The 11,730-nt window shown below is 42.0% G+C and overlaps 1 protein-coding gene across 1 annotated transcript in view; it reads left to right on the top strand.

Annotated features, from left to right (window-relative positions):
* Window positions 1-8,544: 8,544 nt before the first annotated feature.
* otud4 (OTU deubiquitinase 4) overlaps window positions 8,545-11,730 on the top strand; it is a gene marked incomplete at its 3' end in the record, with an annotated part of 22,030 nt that continues 18,844 nt past the window's right edge. Inside the window, exons 1-2 of the mRNA XM_080742260.1 lie at window positions 8,545-8,963; window positions 10,625-10,708. Coding sequence (XP_080598386.1) covers window positions 8,823-8,963; window positions 10,625-10,708 — 225 coding nt within the window. The 5' untranslated portion in view covers window positions 8,545-8,822. The remainder of the gene's footprint in view (window positions 8,964-10,624; window positions 10,709-11,730) is intronic.

The following is an 11,730-nucleotide window of genomic DNA, read 5'->3' as shown; positions in this document are numbered from 1 at the left end:
GTGTATCTCTTTAGGTCACGCCTGACACTTTGGTTCCCCTGACACATCACTGTGACATCACAAGTCTATGGGTTTGTCACTCTGACATCATCACTGTGATGTCAGGGGAACTACTCTTAACAGAATGGGTTTGCCGACATCACGCTCTGGCATCACTGTGATGGCACAGTAACAAAATCCCTTTTATGCCCATATATGGAGTTCCCTGATGTCATCAATATTACAGTTTTTTTCGATTGCTAAAACACAAAAAGCTAAAATTAGGCACAATTTTCACAACCTTTACTTCTGTCCCCAATTGCTTGACTCAATGTGTTACTAATTTAGATTTCCTAATCATATTAGACTCTGACTTTCCTTTTGACCTTGTTGTCAAAACACAACACACCATTTTCAGGTTTGCACACACTTCTCACATAAAATCTCAAAGCATCAATCCACAACACACAAATATTCAAATCTCTCAACTTTTGGGTCAGGCGAGCAATTCAGAGCCAGGTCCCACTGCTTCAGGCCATGGAGGAGGCTTGTGGAGATGTGGGCTTTGAGGCCTGTCAGGGCTTCATGCGGCACTCTAGGCCAGGGGTTTTCAAAGTGGGTGATGGGGCACCCTGGGGTGCCACAACGGCAGTCCAGGGGTCCCGCAAGATCATTTGATAATATTTGGAATTTATTTGGACACTTGAAAAAATATTATTTAGTATAATTTTAAACTTGAAGGACAAAGTTATTTTCAGTCAACTCAGTTCTAACCAAAATGGCTATTATCTCAATGTTTTCCCCGCAACATAATCACTAAAATATCGTCACTGTCGGGCAGAAAACTTGTATCTCCAAGTTTCAAATGTGTACGTCTTTTGGTAAAGCAAAGACCTGCTACATCATACAAGACTGTCGAACAAAACTATTGAAAACAGCCGATCTACAAGCACACAACGCCTCGCGATGCGAGGCGTTGTGGGCTTGTTTGGAGTGTTTGGGGGTAAACGTTAGACCTACTACAGTCAATAAAATTATTGTCTGCATATTTGTGTGCTGTTTTATGTTTGTCTATGAGAGAAGTGGGCATACACTGGGTCATTTTACAAAAGGGGAATTGGTTCATTTACCAGAGTAATTGACATTCATTCTGTGTGTTCCATTTCTATAATTGTGTTTTCAATTTTGCTCTTCAGTGTTCTGTACATGCTTGGTAGTGTTCAGCCAAAAGCTTAGTTGTGTTTATTCAATGAATGGTATGTGTGTGTCATGTAAAAATAGGGCTGTGTTTACCAAATGAAAACACAAGTTCCATTTTGTGAACATGCTAAGAGATTTGATGGCAAAGAGTTCTTTTGCAAAGCGATGCCAGGGTTTAGCAATTTGTGTTTGATGTTTGGAGTTTTGTGTGTGCAGTTTTGAAAAGAACGTACAGTTTTGAAAAATGTGTTTTAGCAATTGAAAAAAACTGTAAGCCCATATCTAACAGGACTTCATATGGGAATGCCCATATATGGAGGCCACCACACTAACAGAATCCATATGTGGCCAAGACAGATGGCCAAGACAGCCCATATCTGTGTGGCTGGTTCTACAGACAGGGATCTCCATGTATAAAAGGGTATGATGTCAGATGTCATAGACATCATAGGACTTTCACATAACGAATAACTGAGTAAGAATGTTTGGGCTCTCACACAGCATATCTCCATATACACAGCCTTGGACACTTGAAGGGCGAGGTCGCATATCACCCTGAGGCGTCTTACTAGTGATTATTACTTGTGCCAGCAGAGTGCACAAGTACAACAAGGCGCAAATACAGACAGCACCGAACAGTACCGTTCGCAGTTCAAGTAGGCCATATGGCCACGAGTGCACAAGAAGCAAGTTGGCACCTTGACAGAGTGCAGTCTAATAGTAATAATAATGAATCTTCTTCTTTTAGCCTTGACCAAGTTTTATTCAAATTCAAATTGGGTGTCTTGGGTGGTGACCCACCTGAAGTTATGTATTTTGGCTTTCAAGAAGAAACCAAAAATACACAGGGAAGACACATTTGCATATTATAACCACACCTGAGGGTCTCTATTAGAGTATCTTAACTCAATACACACACAACACATACAAAGTACACAACTAACCTATGGCACCTTTAATTAAATGGATTTGAGGCGTGAAATGAGTATGGAATAGTGTATGCTGGTATCAAAAGCAGCACTGAGGTCAAGGAGGATGAGGATGTTGAGTGAGCCGGTGTCAGAGGATAGATAGCAAGAGGTAATTTTGTTACTTTGATGACGTCAGTCTTAGTAGGCGTAAGGTGGGGTAAAAGGCCCCCCCTAAGGATAATGTCTATTTTATGACCAATTAAAATACATTTTGATATTAATTCAGTATGTACATGTTAACAATGCTTTACCCAATACACCTATATGGGCACCATGTTGACAAATTAGATACATTTGATTTTATAGTACAAAAAGAAAAACATGTAAAAAGGGCCTATTGCCCCACTACTGGGGTAATAGGCCCCCCTCTATGGGGTAATAGGCCCCCTTCTATGTCCTGGAGCAGAATAAGTGCTACAATCATGAAAATTGTCATGAGCATTTTCCATGGGTCACTTGACAAGATAATTGTCAGAGGAATTTGAATTTTCAAGATGGTGGCCATTTTTCAAGATGGCTGACACCTTAGTGGAGCAGTTATGTGATATAATAGTTTATTTGGTGATATAAGTATGAAAATTGGCATGAGCAGTCTCTGTGGGTCACTTGACAATTAGCCACCCACAGCTACTTGAAATTTCAAGATGGCGGACATTTTTCAAGATGGCGGACACCTTGTGGAGCAGTTAAGTGATATAATGGTTTATTTGGTGCTCCACTAAGGTGGTGGCCATCTTGAAAAATGGCTGCCATATTGAAATTTCAAGTAACTGTGGGTGGCTAATTGCCAAGTAAGTCTGGGTTTCCGAGGCTAATTGCCAAGTGACCCACAGAGACTACTCATGCCAATTTTCAGGCTTGTATCACCAAAATACCCAGGGGGCAAAGGAAGGTGTGCTGCATTTGCCCCGACATAAAAAGTTGTCCACCAGAAATATTATCTATGACCCAGTAGGATCACAACCTATATGGACAACCCGGTCAATTTGTACAAAGTACAAAGTCCAATATGGCCGCCTCAATATTAGCCCCTATTAGTTTTAATGGGGGGTGAATAGGGCAACATTTTAAACTGAGGGATATTTCCACGAAACTTCACAGGTTGATCAATGGTATACATATGAACATTTTTTGTATTGCAAGTTTCCATGAAATCCAATATGGCCGCCACAATATGGCCGCCATAATGTAAGGACCCAGAAAATAGGTTTTGCCTCTAACTTCTGAACCAGATGAGCTAGAAACGCAAACTTGGTGTCTATTTCATGGTGTCTGACCATGGGAGACTCAATGGAATAGCTAATTTTATTATTGGGTGTGTCTGGACCTTTATTGTGCATATTTGCAAGATGGTGGATTCCCAAATTGAGATTATCTCAATGAAATGAATGCAACTGCCTTTTTGGGTCTTTCACACATAGACATGCACATGCTTTCCAACAACTTCAGCTTCAGGGAAATTATAATGAACACATGATTAAAACAGGCTGCATTATAATGCAAATAATTGCTAGTCACTATCACTGTCATGTGTACCTATCCTGCTGCATCTTGTCTCCAGTCCTTGGCAACGACACCCCAAGTAGCATGCAATTCCCTTCTTCGCACATGAAGTTCAATCACCCGAGAGAGACTTGGAGTAGAACCGCTGCTCCTTCACTTGGAAAGGAGTCAGCTTAGGTGGTTCGGGCATCTAGTACGGATGCCCCCCGAGCGCCTTCCTAGGAAGGTCCTCGATGCACGTCCCACTGGGAGGAGACCCCGTGGCAGACCTAAGACCAGATGGAAGGATTATATATCCAGACTGGCCTGGGAACGCCTCGGTATACTCCCAGAGGGAGTGGAGGAAGTTGCGCAGGATAAGGAAATCTGGAAGTCACAGTTGGAACTGTTACCCCCGCGACCCGATTCCGGATAAGCGGTTGAAGATGGATGGATGGATGGATGGCACATGAACAGTTTTTCTGGCAGCCTTTGATACAGCTACATGATATTGCCTTGTCCATTGATATAGGCCAGGCTGGCTCTGTAGATGTACAGGGGACTGCCTTCCCATCACTGAGGCCGGCTTTACACTGCAGTCCAATCCAGCCCAAATCCGATTTGGTTTCAAATCTGATCTTTTGGCCAGAGTTTTCACACAGCATTTGCAAGTGACACAGATCTGATCTGTGCATTCAGACAGCGTTAGCCCAAAGCTGCTCTGCTGCGACATGCATGCTTTGGTTACCGTGGTAACGACGTAGGCGTCATGGCGTTACGTCACTACGGCGACGCTGGTTGATTACGTTCTGATTACGTTCAGGAAATGCGACATAATAGACCATAGTAAACACACGTTAATATTGTTTTTCTCTCTTCTTTTCTTTACTCTTGTGTTTCGCTCTTCTCTCTCGTTTTCACTGTTTAGCTCACGTGTTTCACGTGTCTCTTTTGTTTTTCTCATGTGCTCAGTGCGCTGTAATCAAATAGTAAATACTCGCGCTCTGTAATGATGTAATTTACAGCCGCCCTCGGTGACGCTTGGCCAGTTTGAAGTGGCTTGTATGTGACCTGCATATAACTCAATGGGGTGGATGTGGTTGCTGCTTTCAGACTGTGTCAGATGTCCTCAGATCCGATATGGATCGGATTTGAAACTACCTCTGGATGTGGTTTTTCAAAATCGGATTTCATGTGACCTGAATGTGACATGTTTGGATTTAGACTATTTAAAAAAAAAATCCGATTCCACTTTTGAAGTGACTCAGATCTGATTCAGGCTAGATTTCAGTGGCAGTGTAAAGCCGGCCTGAGAGACCATCCATATTCAGTGAAGCAAGGGATGTCTGGCTTCGCGATGTGTGCAGTTTTATCTATTATGGCTGCAAGAGCAGCTCTTTTCAGGTGCAGGCCAAAGGCATTTTCTGTAGGTGGCAGCAGCTTCAACAGGGTTGATCGGTTATTTAGGAACTTGTACACTCTCAGCTTTGCCAGGTCAAAGTCCTCCGAATGGTCAGCTTTTGATGCATATACAGCTATTGTGAGGTCTCTAGCCTGATTCTTGACATCCTCTGAGAGGGAATAAGAGGAGTTTTCACCAAACTCCTGAAGTGCAGGGAGATCTAGACCCATGCTGGTCTTGAACCATGCCTTCTTTACAGTGAAAAAGGGATAGCTGGTGGTATCTCTGCCACTCAGGCTGTGAATAAAGGGCAGGGCACGACACTGTGCGAGTCCAAGGGCTGAGACCATGTGATGGATAGGAAGATATGCATCCTGCTCTGTTCTCACCCACAGCTCTGGAAGGTCTAGGAGGTGGGTGGCAGCATGATATAGATGCCTATATCATGCTGCCGCCATGGGAAGGCAGTCCCCTGTCCATCTACAGAGCCAGCCTGGCCTATATCAATGGACAAGGCAAGATCATGTAGCTGTATCAAAGGCTGCCAGAAAAACTGTTCATGTGCGAAGAAGGGAATTGCATGCTACTTGGGGTGTCGTTGCCAAGGACTGGAGACAAGATGCAGCAGGATAGGTACACATGACAGTGATAGTGACTAGCAATTATTTGCATTATAATGCAGCCTGTTTTAATCATGTGTTCATTATAATTTCCCTGAAGCTGAAGTTGTTGGAAAGCATGTGCATGTCTATGTGTGAAAGACCCAAAAAGGCAGTTGCATTCATTTCATTGAGATAATCTCTCTCTTTTTTTATATTTTTTTTAATAAAAAAATAATTTCTAAGATACATTGTTTTGGTCTCTGATTTTATCTGAAGTCATTGCTACAACTACATACAGTAGAATCTGACAGGAAATATAATATCTCGTTTACAGCCATTTTGACAACATGCAAACTCAAGAATAATACAGGTATAAGTCCCTTCTGTGCCATAAATCTTAGCAAATGGATTCATATTGCTTGTATTTGCAAAAGCAGTCAACAATCATGGTAGAAATTATGTTAAAGCTCTATTTTGGGAATCCACCATCTTGCAAATATGCACAATAAAGGTCCAGACACACCCAATAATAAAATTAGCTATTCCATTGAGTCTCCCATGGTCAGACACCATGAAATAGACACCAAGTTTGCGTTTCTAGCTCATCTGGTTCAGAAGTTAGAGGCAAAACCTATTTTCTGGGTCCTTACATTATGGCGGCCATATTGTGGCGGCCATATTGGATTTCATGGAAACTTGCAATACAAAAAATGTTCATATGTATACCATTGATCAACCTGTGAAGTTTCGTGGAAATATCCCTCAGTTTAAAATTTTGCCCTATTCACCCCCCATTAAAACTAATAGGGGCTAATATTGAGGCGGCCATATTGGACTTTGTTGTACAAATTGACCGGGTTGTCCATATAGGTTGTGATCCTACTGGGTCATAGATAATATTTCTGGTGGACAACTTTTTATGTCGGGGCAAATGCAGGTTTCCCAAAAAAAGGCTGGTTTGCCCCCTGGGTAAAATAACCCTTTATATCACATAACTGCTCCAATTAGGTGTCAGCCATCTTGAAAAATGTCTGTCATCTTGAAAGTGTCCATTTCAAAGTGACCCATGGAAACTGCTAATGCCAATTTTCACGTTTGTATCGTTAACTGAACGATTCTGCCAAAAATAAGCAGTTATTCCATGGGGCAAAAAGCCTCCGGGGGCTTCTTACCCCACACGAGGGGGGGGGGGGGGGGGGGGGGGGGGCCTATTACCCCAACGCTGTCATTGCAAAGAGTGTCATCTTAAATCTTAAACCTTTTTTATTTTTTTATTTTTTTAAGTTGATAATTTATCATAAGGCCTTCCTAATGATATACAAAAAATAAGTGAAGAGGTTCAACTTATTTACACCGAGTTTGGAACATTTTCACAGTGACAAAGAATTAGATCAGTTTATCTTAAATGTGTTTGATTGAGAAAGTTGTGACCTGGATTAAGGTGAGACAATGAAATGTTGTATCCATGAAGAGCTAAGGATGCCAGGAATGTGCTGAAATCAAAATTTTTGCCACCTTGTAGTTCTGTAGTCAAATACAGCTGGGGGGCTTATTACCCCAGGGGGGCCTTTTCCCCCACTCTACCCTCTACTATGTTTGGTACAGAAGCGAAGCCGGATTGAAATTGTTCATTTGTTTCCAGGTATGCAGTGATTTGGGTTGCAGACAACTTGTTCCAGAATGGGCTGGCCCGGCGGTAGTTATGGGGGGAGTCGGGGTCAAGACATTCTTTTATTATGTTTTCTTTTTTAGAATAGGTGTGTGTGTGTGTGTGTGTGTGTGTGTGTGTGTGTGTGTGTGTGTGTGTGTGTGTGTGTGTGTGTGTGTGTGTGTGTGTGTGTGAGAGAGAGAGACAGACGTATAAAGAGGATTATTATTAATTTATTATACAATTTTGTAAAGGACGCAAAAGTGCTTGGGACATCAAATAAAGCATATCGAGCGCTCCCCATTGTATGCATACGCTACTTCAAGGTAAGATCAGAGAAAGATATCAAACGCTCCCACGGTGGGGATGAGGTTCCCATAGCCCAGAGAGATGGTCACGTTATGATTGGCTAGTTGGTTGTCAGGTGTAACCAACCACAGACATAGAAAGGTAGACGCCTCTTCAGGCTGGGGGGTGCTGGTCCAAGACTCCTGGCAAGCCTCCCAATAACTCTATGCAAGCCTCCAGAATTCTGAGGCGGGGCTCTTGGGAATTCTGAAGGACGCTTCCTTGTGCGTCACAGAATGGGAAGCTCGGTAGTCCAATCAGATGCAGTCCTGGCAGGACTCCCTCTTTCCCATTGGAGGGGGCAGAGTGCCTTCCGCAGTTCCACAGTTATGCACTTCCGCCAGGGGTGTTTGACCAGTCGCGCTAATGAACTGCAGCGGTGGAGGAGGTATCTAGCTTTTTATATCTGTGTAACCAACTGTCTTGGGGACATTCTTGACTGTTCCTTCTAAATGTACTTGGAAAAAAGTAGGCTATTTAAAAGCTATCAAAATTCAAACCATGTTTTTCCTTATATTTATTGTTTTAAAACTGCTGCTCATGAATGATACAGCTAGCCTCTTGTCACCAGGCTTTCCGCTGAACATGTGGAAAGTCTGTTTTTTATTTATTTACAGTTTAAAGCTCAGATCCGGTATCGATCCCGCCCACTGTGTCCGGTTATTTCCCCTCTAGCACAGAGACGGTTTCCGTATCCGTTCTGGGCCGGATCTGCAACCTAGCAAAATAAATCGACCCAGTAGAGCGACCATGAGTGCGACGCACTTCTTGACCATGTTCTTGACAAACAACTGGCCAATCACGGCGCGCCCGTCTCCCCGGCCTATGGGATCCAGGCTGAAAGGGGCGTAACGCAAAGGGTTTGTTAGCTACCAGCTAAAGTTCATCAAGAAGAAGAAGAAGAAGCTGCTATAAGCTAACAGTTTCGTTTTGTAATAAAAACATGGCATGAATGTATTCAGAGAATCGAAACTATCAAAGAATCGGAAATCGTGCGCAATCTAGCCGGTTAACAGTCAGTGAGTGGACGATCAGCTGAGTTGTCCCACTGGTTCACTCACTTCTATATAAAGGTAGAAAAAAGAAAAGAAAAAAACGAAAACAAAAAAGTTTTGCCAGTTTTAGCCCCGGTTGTTGTGTGCCCCGGTCCGGTTGTTTGACCCGGTTACTCGCTGTTAACGCCTGTTAGAATGGACGGCGTCGGCACCGTGCGGGGCACCGATGAGAGGGCGTCAGAGCGCGCCATGGATCAATACCTCCGATCGATCGGTTTGCATCGCAAGAAGATCGCCAAGGACGGCTCCTGTTTGTTCCGGGCTGTCGCCGAGCAGGTAATAAAAAAAGTTAAAAGCAGTGTGAAAAGTAACTAAGTACATGTACTCAAGTACCGTGCTTACAATTCTGAGGTATTTTCGCTGGTACTTCTACTCCACTACACATCGCATCGGATCCAAATATTGTACTTTTATTCCACTACTACTCAATTTGAAAACTTTAGTTACTAGTTACTTTGCAGGTATAAATTATAATACGGTACTGAAGTAAAGATAGCTACGGTATATATATTTTTTAAATACATAAACCACAATAGCCCTATTTTATACGTTGGTGCTAGTAGATAGTTGGTGCTAAATTTTCAAACATTTTGTAGGCTACTTTACATTTTGATGCTAATACTTTGGTACTTTTACTCAAGTACTTTTATAATTCCGGACTTTCACTTGTAACAGAGTATTTCTACGTTGCAGTATTTTACGTAAGTAAAACATTTTAGTACGTTTTCCACCACTGTGTGTGTAAGTTATGTTGTTAGCCTTTTTCTTTTGCAGAGGAACGTGTTTAGCCGTTAGCAACTACGATTTACCGTAACGTGTTGCGTTCATATCGGTGACCTATCGAATTGTGTGACCCCGGAGGGAGCCAGGAGGAGACTTGAGATAGATAGATAGATAGATCGTCATGTCACTGTTTCACCACACGGGACATAAGAATGTTTGATGTGACTGAACCGATAGCTAGTCGTGGGAAAAGTACTTAGTTACATACATTTACTTTTACTTTTTAGTTTACACCAATGGCGTTACTTGTCAACTCAACAGTGACCCCAGCGGTCACCTAATCCGATAGGTCATTCAATACCGTGTAACACCGACATTCCACCCCAGGCTGCACGTGCAATGCATCCAACCCTGGTCTCACTGTCATCCATTATCTCAATATCGTAAATGAAACAAACCCGAGAATTACAAAATCTATTATATCCTAAACACAGTGGTGGACAAAGTCCTCACATAATGTCACATTTCTTACTTTGGTAATAGTATCAATACTGCAATCTATAAATTACTCTGTTATAAGTAAAATCTGGAATTAAAAATGGACTTGAGTAAACTAAAAGTACAAAAGTATTGTCATCAAAATGTACTTAAAGTACCAAAAGTAAAAGTACTCATTATGCAGAATGTCCCATTTCAAGTTTTCAAATGAATACAAATCTTTTGAAAATAGCAGATCTACAAGCTCACAGTGAGCTTGATGGAAATACTAGAGAAACAATTGGAATGTCAGAAAGTTAACACCAGAGACAGTTGGAATGTCAGGAAGTTATTGGGCATAGCAGTGATGATGGCAATAGGCGTGGGTAGGGTAGGCTAATAAGGCTACAACTTTTAAGCAAATATTCTGTATTTTGGGAATATCAAGATTGTCAATTTAGCTTGCAATTAAAGAAGGACACGCAAGTCTGATCAAAATGAAACTGAAAAAAAAGAAAAGAAAATGAAACTCAAAAGTTATTTCCAGGTTTTGCACTTTTATATAGATGATGAAATGAAACAGGCAACAAAGAGAGCCTGGCTCTAACCTCATGGTATTTAACAAAAAACAGGGAACCATGTAAACAAAGAGAGCGCATGGTTGTAACCGCAATGGTATTCCTGTCAAATCTGCTAGTCTCTCTATGTGGTAAATATGACCGTTGCCCTTTCTGCAGGTGATGGACAGTCAGATGCTCCACACCCAGGTTCGCAACAAGTGTGCAGATTTCCTGAAGGCGAACCGCGGGAGTTATGAGGCGGTAAGTGCATAGTAACGCATCAACAACACCCACAGTGACCTACATACAGTATAACTCACTACTCCTTTATATAGGCTGGTCTGTGTAGAGCAGGGTTTCTCAAAGTGGGTGCTGTGACGTAAGTTAAGGGGTGCCGCAGGATACTTGCATTTGGAATTCATCAGTGTCACTTCAGTTTAAATCACTTGGACTTAGGGCTGTCACGATTATGACATTTTACATGACGATTAATTTTCTAAAATAATTGTGATTAACGATTTAATTGTGTTTCTGTCGTTGACAATTACATTCCTGTTTGGCTTGCAGGCTTTGAAGTTGCACATGGCAGATATGACACATAACCTAAATATACAAAGACATTACTTACATATTTGACAACTTTATACTTGAAAAAGAACATTGATAGTGGAAATAGCATCGCAACGCGTTGTGAGCTTGTAGATCGTCTATTTCCACTATTTTTGAAAATGTTTGAAACATTTTTCAACATGATTATGACAAAATAATTGCGATTATGTCAAATAATTGCGATTAGACGATTATGTAATAATTGTGACAGCCCTACTTGGACTTACTAAAACAGACCTGAGTTGCCCTGTCCATGGCACTTTCTTTTTCCATGTACACCAAATCTCTTCACCAAAAATAGCAGATCTACAAGCTTACAATGCGTCGTCACGCTGTGAGGCTATTTTGGGTGATTCCCCCCCTGAATAGGGATGATGGGGTTCAAGTGGTTAAACGTCAAGTATGAAGTTATTTTCAATCTGTCCTATAATGGAAACAGATATTCTCTCAAGTTTTCTATTGACTGAATGCATTTAATCCGCTTGTCTCGCTCATGTCTCGCTCACGCCGCTTAAACTCGCTTTATGCTCTGTTATGAAGGGGAGTGAGTGAGTTTGGACTTTTAGGGAGGGGCGAGAGCGCACCACTTGTAAAGGAAAGTGATGAACTGAATAAACCCTTTTGCAAATCCCGCCCCATTCTGCCCTGTTACTATGATGGGACATTAACCCTGG

This window comes from Nannobrachium achirus (assembly GCF_963921795.1).
Source record: "Nannobrachium achirus genome assembly, chromosome: 14".
In the NCBI taxonomy this organism is placed as follows: Eukaryota; Metazoa; Chordata; class Actinopteri; order Myctophiformes; family Myctophidae; genus Nannobrachium; species Nannobrachium achirus.
This window is presented reverse-complemented; position numbering and strand designations above follow the sequence as displayed.